The following is a 15,342-nucleotide window of genomic DNA, read 5'->3' as shown; positions in this document are numbered from 1 at the left end:
AGACTGCTCTGATGTGTGGTGTTTTACTGGGTGCATGTTGTCTAAAGTGATTTTTAAAGTTTCTTGGGTGGGCCTTACTATGGAAAACCATATGTTTAAAACCATAGGCCCTGTTCCAAAGGAGTGTACTACCCTTGAGAGAGCACCTTATTTAGACAGGCCAGATCTTAAATTCATTTGCAAGATGAGAAAAGCTGGAGTTTTCACAGCAGCCACGCCATGCTCTTCCTTGAAGAACAGCTTTTTATTTTTTCATATCTTTGCAGTTGGTGCTGGATCTGCACTATGGGTGAGGAACTGATGGTGAGAGTAAGGCATCATTTTGCATTCACACAGTCTCTTTTCTACTTTGTAATTTTCTACGGATTGAACTGGGGACTGTAGTAGTTGTGAGGAAAAGCAAAGATTACCCAAGAAATGCCAGAATTCTTAGTTTGTGCTTTAGGTCCCACCATTGATCTGTCAAGATCCCTTTTTGTCTTTTCCTTTCCACGCTTTTTCTGGCATTCAGATTGTACAAAGCCTGGAACACAACACCTGAGCAGGTGGCAGAAATACTCCCAAGTGTGTTTGTGGAGGAGCCCTCCTGCACTTGCAAGCGACAAGGGTCCTTTTTGTTTCTGGTTGGCATACCTACTTTAACGACTAGAGTGTTGTTACAGTGTGGATGAATACTTTTTGTTTTGATTACAATCTCTATTCTTGCTTACATTGTGAATATTTTAGCTCGGGGCTGGGAGTGTACCAAAGATCGCTGTGGAGAAACCAGGAATGATGACAATGCTTGTCACTGCTCTGAAGACTGCTTAAGTAGAGGAGATTGTTGTACTAATTACCAAGTCGTTTGCAAAGGTACGTCTTTGGTCACTCTACCTCTTATCTTTCCAAACCGAATAGAAAACAGTCTTATGGGTAAAGAGTTTTCATCCCAAGGAAGAACACTTCTTGTTTTGCTTTTACTTTTTTTTGTTGTTGTTGTTAGGAGGTGGGGGAAATGGGAATCACATTTGTAATTTTCTGGGTACTAGCTGAGGTAAATACAAATAATCTGTAGAAGGACGTTATCTTTGCCTGTAGCGATAATGATAGAAAGAGAAGAGGCAGAGGTGGATGCAGAAGAGTTTAGAGCAAAGCTCTGAAGTGTTCAGATGCATTTGTCTGCATCACAGGGAGTGCAGGGATATCTAATGATCTCAGAAGGAACAGAGCATTCCTAGATATGTTATCTTTGTCCCAAAGACCTCTCTCCACCCCCACCACAAAAGCTCCTGCTCAAACTACTTGGCCTAACATCTGTAGGCTTTGTTTCTTGTGGAAGAGGAGTTGCAAGAATCCAAGAGCTATTTATTACTCGCAGGTGAGTGCCATGGGCTGCAGATGACCATGACACACCCTGGCTGCAGAACATCCCGCAGGGCTTGTTGGGTGGACAAAGACTTTATTTTCATCCAGTGCTCTGCTCTTTTAGAGTGCATCCTGCCTGTCTAATGTGTCTGCCATTCACAGCAGGTCTTCTGATCCTTGGTAATGAGCTCTACAGGTTTTTGCTTTTGTATCTCAGCTAGTTCTTAGTTTTTTTCATTCATTAACTTTACTGGGGCAAGGGTTACAGTTTGAAATTGTTTCACCATTTTGGACAAATGCTTATGTTCACAAAATTGTAACAGTCCAGATCCATCCATACACTGAAAATGGGCCTTTTTGTTTACTTGGGTTTTGCTGTTGGGAATCCAAATGAAGTATGTATTTTTCCAACAAATTCCTGTAGATTGTCTTTCCCCGTCCCAAAGAAACCTGAAACTGAGACCACTTAAACACTGGTATCATTTCCAGTTCCTGCCTTTTTTGTGAGCTTTCTCTTACAGGGGCCAAGACAGAGGAATTTGTCTCCAGCTTTAATGTACATAATTGTTTAATTGGCTAATAACAAACTATCTCAACGACCCTGGAACTCTGACTCTAAGCCTTATGTGAGAACAGTGTTTCCTCTTTATTTGTGCCTTTGCCTATCTGAAGATAATGTGTTGTTTGGGTTTTTTTTTCTTGGAAATTGTCCTTCCACCTCTTGTCATGGTCAGTTGGAATTGCTGCAGCTCACATTTCCTGCAGGTCTTTTCTATGATGTTTTTTGTTTTGTTTTTTTTAATTGAATTGCAGTTCCTTTAATAGTGCCAGGTTCAGGAAGCAGGCTTGTTAGTTAATAATTTGGTTTTTTCAATTGACCTGTTAAAGTACAAGTCATGAGCCACTCTATAGACAGCACTCAGCAGTGAAAACATTAAGAAAATAGTTGATTACACGAAGTAATTTTAACCAATCTAGCTCTGAAAGAGTATTCAATGCTTTTTTTAGCTTGAGTCTCACCTGATCCATGAGCTGATCACCTCTCTAAACCAGCTGAAAACTATTTAGAATTGTTTTTCTTCTCCAGAATGAATTTTGTTTTGTGCCTCTAGCCAGCTGAATCAGCTCATGGAGACATCAGAGCTGATGGGAGGAGGGTGGGAATTCACATAAGCAGCACTACCTGTTTTTGACAGATCAAAAATAAAAAAAATTAAAATAGATGACCAGTGTGCCTAAAGCATTACCACTGTCTCCTGCGGTCAAAAGGACACTTTTAACTCCAGTTTTAAGAGCTGCTTGTAGAAGTGCTAGTTTGGATATTTTTGTTGAATAGAATATAACCAGATCACTTGTTCAGTTTTGTGAAAAGATGTTCTCATTATTCATGGGAAGTATGACAAGTCAGTTCATTGACTGGAGCAAGACTTCATTTTTTTTTATACATATATTTTCTGTGAAACCTGTAGCTGTATCCACAGATTTTTGTATTTTTTATTTTTTGAAACTCCAATGTGATTTTTCTGGTAGGAGAAACCCACTGGGTGGATGACGACTGTGAAGAGATAAAGGCTCCTGAATGTCCAGCAGGGTAAGTGTTTTGCTTGCACCTGGAAAGGCAAATGCAGCAAAGCCAGTGGTCCCCAGCTCTGCCTTGGACCTCTGCCCACCATGTTTTTGCACTGGCCCTGTCATGCAGGCTGAATGACTGTGGGTTGGATGCTTGCCTGGGCTTCACTGTTTGTACAGTTAGGCTCATAATTTTGTAATGCATCTACCTTTATTTAGGCTCATAATATTGTAATGCATTTGCTTTTGAGCTGCTGGTTGAGTAGTGGTGGATGATATATGGGTTTGAACTGTCGGTCTTCAATCACTGGGTTTGCAAACTGCTGCTGGGTTTGCCTGCTTCACTTACATGCATAGAGAAGGTAGCCAGACTCCTCTGAAGTCAGTGGAAAGGCTTAGGTTGTTCTGCTTTCAGTAAAATTCAGGTGTATGTGAACACAGTTCAGGCCATTTTTTTTAAATGGAATTTTGTACTTTTAGCATTATGTTCTTAAAGGATTTCTAAACTGCAATGGGGTACAGGCTTGACTTAGTGAGGAATTTGAGCACATGAGTAACATGGAGAAAGCAAGCACTTTTGAAACTATTTGTCTCACTATTATCCTTAAAGGTAAGCATCTGCTCAGGTGCTGTGTTGGGTTGCAGCTCAGCCTGTGCTGTTGGGAGGATAGTTTGGAGATGCTTCTCCTGGTGACAATGACAGCTGCTAACCTCTGCAGCAGGTGACATTAAAAGCCCAGGTGTGTCCATCCATGACGCGTATCTGCCTGCTTGGGCTTGACTCTCAGTAGCAGCAGTAAATTAAAAAAGTAGTTTAGTAACATGAAATACTGTCAACTTGAGTATATTAGAGTGAACTGTACCTCACAGAATGTGCTCCAAATGCCACATGGACTTATGTTTGAGAAAGAAGACCAGCTGTCATGGGACGTGGTTTTTAACTAGAGATTGTTTAACTAGGGCTGTGTACTTGTGCATGGTAATTTTCCTTCTCCATCTCCTTCTATAAGCACTTGCCTTTATGGGTTATATGTTTTTAACTGCTCAGGGAAGATGTCTTTTATGCTGGGTATCAGCCCTTTCACTGAGTGTGAGTGAACACTGGCTGTTACTAAGTGTGAGGATTATCAGTGTCTGTTGGTCTATTACATATGTAAGAGACTATAGATATGTAGTTTATACAGTAACTGAACTCTCAGATTTCCTGGAGGCTTAGTGAGCAAGTGGAAATTAAAAAACCAAAGTTTTGAAATGTTGCCTTATATTCCTGCTGCTTTTGCCTTTAGCTTTGTTCGTCCTCCTTTGATCATCTTTTCTGTTGATGGTTTCCGTGCATCATATATGAAGAAAGGGAACAAGGTCATGCCCAATATTGAAAAACTGAGTGAGTAAATCTATTTTCTGGCAAAAAATGGAAAACAGTCTCTTGCGGCCCAATTGCTTTCACTGTCTGTTGAGCAACAGAAGGGTCAGCATGGAGATGAAATGGCAGAAGTCCCCTTTAAATTAGGTAGTATCAACTGGTGACTTGAAAGCACCCTGATTAATGTAACACACAGCTGCTGCTTTGGGAAATGCTGCTCAGAATCGGTGACCTTCATGTGGTTTTGTCAGCAAAGAAAGGCATCTGTAGTACATGATATGTATCATGCATGCTTACAGGCTAGTTGCAAGGTGTCCACAAAATTTTCCACTTGATTCAGAAATGTCAGAGGTATGGATAACTGGCTGCAGAAGCTGTAGCTGGATACCTGTTAACTGGCTGAAAACATGCCCTGCACTCATCTCCCTGGGAATGGGCATTCCCCTGGGTTTGTGGAGTACTGGATGCACTGCATAGTTGAGCCTCTCTGTATTGAGCCTCTGTGTATGGTAGTTTGTGTGTGTGCGCCCATACACCCCTGAAATGTGTTGGCGTTTTTTTCCCCTATGTGTGTCCTGGCCCTCACATTTGTGTAGCCAACTATGGTTGGTTCAATGATCTTGAAAATCTTTTCTCACCTAAATGATTCTATGATGTGGGGGCTGAGGGCACAAAGCCCAGTGTGAAACTGCAGCTTTGGTGTATTTATCACTTAAAATGTGTTTTCTCATGTTGTTTTACTTAACAAGATACTTCCAATGACTCTGGATGGAGACTGCCTCAGGAAAAAACCCAGTCTGTGGGAATGTAGCTGGTTCTGTAGTTGTCTGGCTGCATTATTTCAGTTGTTAGTTGTGAAGTACAAAGAGTGCGTGAGTAATTTACTACTGCCCTTACTGCTGACTGCTGTTAAGCAGCAGAAAGTTCATTTAAATTAGTTAAAATTTAACTAGTTTCTGCATCATATTTAGTCACAGAATTACTTTCTCTGGTTTTGTTTTCCATGTCTAAGAGCTTTGCTTCCTCATGTTTGAATTTGCTGTTGATTTTTCAGGATCTTGTGGAACACATTCTCCTTACATGAGACCTGTCTACCCTACAAAAACATTCCCCAACTTGTACACCCTTGCTACTGTAAGTCCCTGGGAAGGACTTTTTCATGATAAAATGTTGCACTGGGGTAGAAATGTGTGTTATGGGAAGGAAGGTTAAAAAAAAAAAGTATATATAACTGCTTTTTCGTCCATCCTCTTTGGTATTTATTTAAGTATTTTATTCATTTTGAAGAAAGTGTTTAAGTATTTTTTTATTTTGAAGTGCTGAAATGGACTGAAATACACTGTCACAGCTTTCCTATGCTGTCTTATGCCTGCTTTTGCAGTTATTTGTACTGCTGTGTAATTACAGGTCAAAGTTTTCCTCGGCAAAAAAAAGCCACCCCTGAAATGCTGCCCAGAGTAGAGCCAGCAGCTGTGCCTTGGCTGGAGCAGCCGAAGTCAGTGGGGCTGCCCTAGCAGTCCGTCTGCAGTGTGCAGCCCTGCAGTGAGAGGAGCCATCGCTGCACTGCGCTGGCAGCGGGCTGTCCCCACACCTGTGTGACACTGACAGTGCTCCCAAAGCTGCCATAAGGGAGTCTGCACCTGCAGCTGCAATTTTTTGCCCTTTTTTTTTTTGTGCAGCCACTGCACAAATGTTTAAATGGATGAGACAGGAGGGTATGGAGAAATAGTAGTCTGGGATGGGAGAGGGCCCAGAGAAAGGAATTTTCTGCTCTCCTCCCTAAATTGCTTTTACTGCAGGACAAATTGTGATATAAAGCCATGGCTTTGGGCGACCTGCCTCAATTGTTTTTCTTGCAAATAACTTATCTCACAGAAGCACTCATGAAGATAAAATACTATAAAATGGAAATGCTAAGTGTTACTCTTGCAACCAGAGAATGAATTACTGTGTCCAGAAAGGGCATTCATGACGAGGAACTGAAAGTACAAATTGATCTTCTTTTCATACATTTTTGCTTTTTCTTTGATGACCTCAAACTAACTTTTAAACAGTGTGAAAAACTTGAAAGTATTGAGTAACAGGAGTTTTTATGCTATTTAGCACAATTCAGTCTCTTACTGCTTTCATTACTACAGCCAGATTTAAATGTGCTTATCTGAAAATAAAAAACTTCTCTGGTATATAGTTACAAAGATACTAACTTTAAAATAATTTAGTGGTATTTGCAGATAGCTATGAAGCACTGCATTTGGTGCATTAGGGTTTTACTAATTAATCTACTTCTGCACAAAGGGACTCTATCCTGAATCACATGGGATTGTTGGCAATTCGATGTATGACCCAGTGTTTGATGCCAGCTTCAGTCTTCGAGGGCGAGAGAAATTCAATCACAGATGGTGGGGAGGTCAACCAGTAAGTTTCAAATTCCCTCCTACTTTTTTCTTCCTGCCTCTTCTACCCTCCGTCTGTGCTGTGGAACATAGCCAATAATAATAATTTAAAAAAACATATGTGAACAATTTGTACCTAATCCCTACCCCCCACCCTAGCTGGCCGTCTGTCTATCAGTTTAATGTAATGTTTTGAGTTGGCTTTTGCTTTTCAGAATAATAAATCCATTGACTATGGAAAGGTGCTTGCACTGATAAGTATAAATTAGATGCAGCTAGGAAAAAAGCCTCACTTGGGGCAGCAGTGTAACACTATCATTTTGTTACTATGGCATAATGTTTCCTTTTCATTATGGGTTTCTCAGGTTTTTGTCCTAGTAATGTTCTTGAACAGTTTTAGTATAAATATTTTGTTAGCATAGCATGGCACAATTTCATAACTATTAGTTAAGTCCACAAGTAATCACTGTTACCTGCCTTACTGCAGAGGCTGTGGAAACTTGAGAATTAATTTCTGCCTTGAGCACAGCAGCAGAGGCTGAACTATGTCCAGCCTCTTAGATTAGTGTTGGACTTGGTTTGTCTGAATCCTTATTCTGGGCAAGGAAATGGAGTCCTTCAAAGTGTTCTGTGTTACTACAGCTAAAACAGTTCCCTTGCTTCTGCTGCACTTTCCCCTATTAGTGCATGCTGTGCTGGCTTGCTTTGACAAAAAAAGTGAAACTAGTAAGTTTTAAGTGCAAGAAGCCGAGGTGCATGCATGTTTCATTGCACTGATTGCTTAGGGAACTATAGTTTAAATGCTCTCTGACAAATTAACCTCACAAAAGAGTGAGATGGTAGAGGAAATGAGAAGGGGTTTGGGAACACTATAATCTGTCATTTGTTTGCTAAATTGATCTGTATCATCTCCCAAATCTCTTAAGACAAGAAATATCCCAAGAGACTAAAGGAAGTTACTCAGTTGTAGGCTTAGCAAGTGTGTGTGTTGTCTGCATATCGTTTAGTCTGCAACAAATGTGAGGCAAGGCAATTTAGAGCTGCAGGCAGATGTGTCTGTCTGTAGATGAGCCAGAATGAGGTATTTGTGCTGTTGTAAAATCTGTCAGTGACTGTAGGCACTCCCTTGTCTAGCTATGCCCTGAGTTAGCTTTTGGCATGGGTGATGAGGAGAGGAGAGGGTGAGAAACACACCTATTATCTTTCCCAATGTGAGCAAAGAATCAGGATTAAAACTAGGAGCAGTGAAAGAGCAGCAGTGTGTAACGTCTTTATCTCAGCTACTGCCAGAGTCACACAGTTAAAACCTGCTGCAGTCTGGAGTCGAGCTCATAGACAATCCTGTGGCTCAACTGCTGTGTGACAACTCATTAAGCAGCTGGAAATTATTTGCAAATTAAATGCATTGCAAATTAAATTATGCATCTTACCTTAATCATGGTTAAGTAGGAGTTAGTGGAGAACTAACTGTTGGGGCTTGTACAAATGTCTCTACTTTTAAACTATGATATTTTAGAAGTACAATATAAGTCTTTGAATACTTCATCACCTGCTGTGTTGTATGGGGAACACTGTTAATTCCTACACCTATGCTATTCCAGGGAATAAAAGATTTCTGGATGAAAAATGTCATCCAAGAAGAGTTCAAGAAAGTTGCACAACAGTGGGTGACCTTATGCTGGATGAAATCCTCAGAGGATGGGGTGTGTGTGCATGGGGGTGTTGCATACCCATGTAGGGATGATGAAATAAACCAGTTGTTCTGAAGAATTGTTAAAGAGGAAACACACGAATAATGTAATAAACTGGATGTGTCATTGGAAAATTGGAAGCAAATGCACAGAGGAAGGGTTATAATTCAATCCCCATACACACAATATGAGGGAAACCCATAAGTTTGGCAAACCTGATAGAGTGGCCACAGTAGCTGGATGAGGAGGTGATAGATCTCTTGCATGTGCAAGAATTACACATTTGGTAAGAGAACTGCAGATTTTTATAAGAGAAGAAGTTATCTCTGTCTATGTATTGGTTAGATACAGTCAGTTTCTAAACTCCTTTTTATAGTTTTCATTAAATATGACATTGACATAGACTGCCCCAAATAGCTGGGTATTGAAAGATAAGACAGTACAATTAAGGGGGTAGGAAGGGATACCTGTCTGTGTATCACAGGAATCCTGTCTGTCATATCATATATTCATCTGGCTCTTTTTAGGTCCTGGGTCTCAAACTGAAGTACTCAAAATGTGCAGAATGGGATATGGTTTGCACAGAATTGGGAATTACTATTTTTCTGAGCAAGAAGGCAGGAAAAGTGTCTGAGACTCCCAGCCTTGTATTATGGTTAAAACTGCCTAAAAGAGAATGTCATTTAACACTGATAATTTCTGAAGTACTTTCTTGCTCCTGGAAACTGGCCTGGTGTATGAAAATGTGGGGGGTTTGGTGGTCTTTCATGCTTCAGTTGTTCTAATACTTGGTCTTTTGCTGGAAAACAGCGAGATTACCACAGACATCAGTGGGATTTGGCAGATGAGTATCTGAATGCTTTTACTCCAGGAGTTATGAGAAATTAATAGCATTAGGAAAGGCAGAAGGGGGGGAAAAGTAGCTTGGAAGTGTTTCAGGGTGCTGTAGCTGATTATGGGACATCCTGATTTAGTATACAATGTTGATTTATTATATAAGCTTAAAACCACCTTGTTTTCAAAACAAAAGTGTTTCATAGGAAACAGCCATAAAACCACTCCTCATACCACAACAGCATCTCACAGAAATGGTGAGCATCAGAGCCCATGGGGGAAACTAAGTTTACTGCTCATTTTTCATGGCACTGACACTCTGTTTTCATCCCAAGTAACTTTAGGCACTAAATTTAGGCCCCAGCTGTCTTTGGCTTCTGTTAAGCAGTAGTTTTCCATGTCTTGGTTTGATGTAGTGAGTTTAAACTTACACTTCAGACAATACATTGCTTTTTTTCAGTGATCCTCCATGATCTTTAGAAATAATCCATTAGCCTCTCCAAGGTCAGAAGATGAAAAGTACAAAACTGTCGGTCTGTGGTTAATGGGGACAGAGAGGCTCCTTCAGAAGGTAACCTGGCTTGGATCTGAATTTGGGTTGAAAAGATGTCTTTCAATAATGTCAGCTTCAGAAATATCATAATTATGCAGGTATTGATGGATGTTTAGGATGCCTTGTATGTAGCTTTAATTCAGCTATCAACCTTTTAAAGACTACAACTCTCAAAAAGGGACCAGCTTGAGACATTAAGTTAATCCTTAAATGTGACCATGACATTCCTAGGTAACAGACAGCATGCTTGTAAAGCTGTCTTTACAGTCTTCAAGGTCTGCCTGTAGACATTAGCTATCATCACCCTGCATCTTAACTTGATATTCCTGATTCATCCAAATTTATATATCAGTTTTTAGAATTAAACCATTTTTTGAATTTTGTTGACTTTGCCTGCCTAATAATTACAGAAGGAGCTTCAGAAAGCTGTCATCTGCCTTTGCACCCTGAACAGGTTTTGCAATCACTTTGTTGATTAGCAGGGGAAGCAGAAGGAGAGGTGTCTATAATTCTATTTTATAAATATTTCTATTTATCCAGCTTGAGCCATGAACTAGCAACAGGATTCTGAGTCTATTTATTTAACAGACTTCTTGTACCAAAAATCTTCTGTTTGGGCAAGAAGGCAATGCTTAGTCCCCAAGTTTGTGAGAACATTTGCGTCTTTTAAGAAGTGTGGAAGGGGCTACTCCACATTTTACCTTGTTGGCAGCACAAATTGCAGATGGTGCAGGAGTGGTATTAATTCTACATGCTTGCCCCAGTCTTGTACACGTTTCTTTACTAGGAAATGCTGTGATTTCCTCCTTCCCACCTCTGCCTGGATGTGGAAGGAATTTCCCATTCCTACAAATATGAGTCAGCCTTTGTGAAGTTGTGGGCTCTTGTTTATTCATGGAAGATTAAAACCAGGGAGGTGTCCCACTTTCTGTGCAGGTTTTCAAAGAAAATTCCACAGCTATCTTGAATAACTCTGTATGAGGTACTTGTGTGCAAATGTGTCTAGTAGTAAGAAGGGAGAACCTGGGACTTCATGTTCCATATGGCATTGATACCTAACCTATTGCTTAGCCTTGTCTACTTTCATCCATAAATAGAGGAGAATTGTAGTCATTCAACACAGAGGATATAAAAATAAAAGTAATTCAACTTACAGCATATGTTTCATATATATGTAGGAAAGCATGCATACTTTATATTTCTTGGTACACTTCCCAGTGTACTAGGTTTGATCTGTGATTGCATAATTTAACGGGTCTTTCTGTATTGGAAAAGTTAGATATTGTTGATTTCCTGTGGCACGGCATGAAGACAGAGTGGTTGATCTCTTCCTGTTCTCTCTGCTTAAGCAAATTAATTCACAAATATGGCCTTTACATAGTTTGCAATACAATTAGGCTTGTCCCCTATGCAAGCCAAGAGTGCACAATTGACATGGTTAAACAGCTGACTATAGAATTCTAACATATTAACAGTTAAACCCAATGTATTTATATATGGTAAATAAATTATGTAAGCTCACAAATGGTACTGACCTTGCAGAGCAATAACCCTTATTCGCTTCTTAATTTCAGTTGTTTTGAATGGACAAGGTTGAATGGACAAGGTTTTTCTATCCTGCCCTCCTGCATGATTTGTAGTCTGCCTTGAAAGACAATGAATTTAACTTAAAGACAGTGAGAGGCATTCAGTGGTGATTAGGCTGCAGTAAGAGTTTGCTGCCAACATTTCTGCTGGAGTTCCTTTCCTATAGCCATATAGTAAATAAACTTGTGTGCTCCCATCAGTTGCTCCAGTCTGTTGTCTAATTTTGCCTATCCACTAAGGGGTCTGTGTAACAAAGGGTAATATTGCTTCTCTGTGTCCTGAAAGATGTCTCTTCAAATGTGTTGCTGAGTAGGAGTTTTAGGTATTATGGTGGGTAGTGTTGAATTTTCTTAGTTTGGGTTTAAATAAATCAAAGGGCTGGTTGTTTTTTTTTTTTTCCTTCCCCTTAAAAAACAAAGGAGAGCAGAGGTCCAGTAGTAATGGTTTGTTGTAAGCTTGAGTTGAATCTGGCTCTGCCTGCCAAAGTCAGGGTGGAGTCATTCAGACTCACTCAGATGTTGTAGACAGATACAGGCCTTTTGATTTGCTGATTTTTGACTTCAACAGATCCTTGTCTTAGCTATTGATCTTATTTCAAGTGCAGCAGACACTTGTACTCATCTAAACAGCTAATGCCAATGTAAATGGCTGCATTCCTGAGGTGAAATACTGGCAGGTGCAGTTTTTCCTCTCTGAAGCCAGTCTGGGTGCCTTTAGGCTGGTCTTACTGCTCTTAGGACTGCACAACTGGGAGTGATCTCCACTTATGTGCATTACCCCTGGCACAGAAAGGTGTGCATGCTGTTTTCAGGTGACATTCATGAAGCACACTCTATGCTCAACAAGAACAGCGACCACTTTCTCACAGATGTGCTGGCTGCCTTGGCAATGTACCAATGATGCAGTTATTCATCTATCAGGATGACAAGTATTTTACTTGCCTGGCTGGAGGGAGAGTGTCTTTTGGCACATGTTTAAAATCATTGTCTAAAATACACAGGGTCAGGGGTGAATTCAGCTGTGCTAAGACAGGAGCACCATGGGACATCTTCAGCTGCTGAGGGTAGAACTTGGCTGGTCTCATCTATACAACCAGGCAGACTGGATAGTTTGGGCCTGTGTGGGCCAAAGCTCTAGAAAGTCAAACTAGAGTTTGCAGATGGTAAAATTAAAACACAGAATTCCCTGGACTTAGTTTGTTGGTACCTTCCCAAATATATCTGCAAAATTATTTAGGCTTTGCAGGAACACAAACTTTTTCGAAGAAAAATAAATCTGCTCTGGGGACAATGCAGAGCAAGACAGAGCATAAAAGTAGTGGGAGCTGACACACACTTCATGCTGAATGTGTATTTGACCTCCTTTCTCTGCTATGGCTGGGTTTTTTCTCTATGAATAAATCTGCAATGCAAAGGAAAATGTAACTGCTTTAAGTGTGGGCCCTTTTTGACCTGGGACTACCATGATGCACTAATGAATATGTAATGAATAACTGCCTTAATTAGACATAGTATCCAGGCTGGTTATGTACCCTGTGCTGACTTCTGTGGTGCAAACAAGCATCCTTGCATTGCAATCATACTTCTGACTGCAGTGTGTGGGCTCAGTGACATGGTCACTGGTTGTAGGCATACTTCCTCATCTTTCATGTTCACTGCATCCTTCTGTCCCATCCTGTCAGAGCTGTGATACTCAAATTTCAGTATCCTGAGATATTGAAAACAATATCCCTATTATTCAACTACAACTCCCAAATTCCTATATAAATTCAAAGCCATTTCTTTTTTTTTTTTTGGCAGTTACTGTGCAGCCACATCATCTTGTGATCATTGTCACCATGCAAACTGTAGTGCTGGTAGAAGGCTGGGGCTGCAGAGGCTGGGGGAGATGTTTGGGGGACTCCCTGTTTGGTGGCAGCTTGAGTGTGTGTAAATATGAACCAAGCCTAAAATCAGACTCTTGAGGAGAAACACCTGAAAATGAAGAGTGGGGCAAACCCGTGGCCATTCTGTTCTTGATCTTGCTGCATATATTTAGTAAAACACCATTTCTATAGCATTACTCTGGATGTAATCTTCACTGGAAAAGAGGATACATTATCAAAGAGTTAGAATAAAATGCAAACAAATTACTTTTATAGCTGTGATTTTAATTTAATTGGACTGAGTCCAGTCAGATTTGGTGGAATAGAAGATAAGAGGTAAGGGGTGTGTCCAGGGCAATGGAAAGGCAAACATGACCAATTTTCCCATAAGTGACATTACAGTATCCAAATTTAATTGCTGTTAACTATAGCCTCATTGTGAAAATGATCTTTCATTAGACTATCCCAAATCAATATCAATTAAAACTGATGTATGAATAATACAGGCACAACATTTGAATGATGCATATCCAGATGACAGTTTATAAATGTGTTAGAGCAAGGTACAGGGACTTTGAATGTATTTTCAAAGAGTTGATTTAAAGTCAGCCAAAGACTGCAATTATTATGTAAAGGAGCTACATTTTGTCTTAACTCCTCATGAGGTGTATACATTGCAGTATGCATAAATAATGGAAGGAAATAATCTAGCTCTATACACAACGCTGGCCTTTAAGCCATTGCCACTTTTGAAATGAGTTTTGAGGTAACTTGGATAGCTCTTCCTTGCAAGAGAAATTTAGTTCTATGGAGCGACAAACTCGTTTGTTTTCCTTGATTGTGGACCTTTCTGGTGTTCTGACATTCTCATCCCCCTGCCTTGTCATAGGTTAGAAAAGAGAGGGTGATGAGGATAACCAGAAGTATGGCGTGGCTTTCATTAGAGAAAGATCAAACAAACTTGTGTTTGAAGAGGAATAAATGCAGAGGAATATCATGAATGTTGTATAGAAGTGGGAAGAGAAAGTATTAATAACATGTTTCAAAGCATGAGAATGGTACCCTAACCCCAGTGAAACCAGCAGGTTTTAAACCAAGCAAAATTAAAAATACACTCATAGAGTGTGTGACTACATTGTGGAACTTTCTGCTGCAAACTGATTTATAGCTAGCAAAATACAAGGGACTTGAAGGATTGAAAAAAGGGTTTGAAAATTCCGTGGAGATTTTTTCCGTCATTTCCATCAATCACCCCGTCGGGTCAGCTCAAGAAGTTCTTAAAAATCTGTGTAGGAAGGTGTGCCTCCCTGTAGTCTTAACACTTCATTACTCTCTGCGCCCTTTTTTGTGTGCTCTCTTCTAACACATTTTCTGTTGATGGCTACTGATTGTAGGATAGGGGAAGAGGGACATTTATGCAGACACTGATTAGTGTTAAGGTATGTTCCTTTCTAACTGAGTATCCTCCAAATCCTGAACGCTAAAAGAATCAGGTGAGTAGTGGTTGAGTTTTGAAAATTAAATTAAATACTGCAGGAATTCCTGGCCTTGAATCTTAATACTTTTAATTAAAAGCAACATAGAGATTTAGGGGTGAAAGTCTACAGCACAGCAGCTGACCCACTGCTACAGAGTTTGCATAGGTTTGTCACCCCACGTTTTCAAATTAGGGCCGAGGCTGAAAACTGCAATTTTCACTTCCAGGCTCAGGGTAGAAGAATGTGTCTTGAAAACATTTTCTTTTGATTTCAGAGAGTCATTAGAGATCTGAACACATTCTAATCCTCTTATATTTTCCTCATTAGATTTGGATTACTGCAGCCAAGCAAGGGGTGAAAGCTGGCACGTTCTTCTGGTCTATGTAAGTACCTTCTGTTTTCTGGAGATTCTAAACTAATAATTCAGAATTAATTCAGTGTAAGTGTTTATTGAGTTGTTTTCCTTTCTCTAAGCATTTGGTAGGTTGGAGATTGTACCTGTAACCCTCTATTGTTTCATTTGTGCAATGTTTCTGATAACTAAAGCTGATGCTACAGTTTGCTGCTTTAGATTCATGCACTGACTTTTAACAGTTGTCTAAAGAAAACATGTGTGACTATGTGGAAAAATTGCTGTCTTTCATTTCACAGTGTGGTTTTTTGCTT

At 40.0% G+C, this 15,342-nt stretch overlaps 1 protein-coding gene across 8 annotated transcripts in view; it reads left to right on the top strand.

Moving 5' to 3' along the window:
• Positions 1-15,342, top strand: part of ENPP2 (ectonucleotide pyrophosphatase/phosphodiesterase 2) — a 72,440-nt gene that overhangs the window by 23,541 nt on the left and 33,557 nt on the right. For all 8 annotated transcript variants that reach the window (XM_048286689.1, XM_048286688.1, XM_048286681.1 and 5 more), the window contains exons 4-9: positions 727-852; positions 2,875-2,935; positions 4,200-4,297; positions 5,331-5,410; positions 6,572-6,691; positions 15,004-15,059. In XM_048286689.1, the coding sequence (XP_048142646.1) occupies positions 727-852; positions 2,875-2,935; positions 4,200-4,297; positions 5,331-5,410; positions 6,572-6,691; positions 15,004-15,059 (541 nt within the window). The remainder of the gene's footprint in view (positions 1-726; positions 853-2,874; positions 2,936-4,199; positions 4,298-5,330; positions 5,411-6,571; positions 6,692-15,003; positions 15,060-15,342) is intronic.

This window comes from Corvus hawaiiensis, chromosome 26 (genome assembly GCF_020740725.1).
Source record: "Corvus hawaiiensis isolate bCorHaw1 chromosome 26, bCorHaw1.pri.cur, whole genome shotgun sequence".
In the NCBI taxonomy this organism is placed as follows: Eukaryota; Metazoa; Chordata; class Aves; order Passeriformes; family Corvidae; genus Corvus; species Corvus hawaiiensis.
The sequence above is the reverse complement of the archived record's forward strand: the minus strand, read 5'-3'. Positions and strand labels throughout refer to the sequence as shown.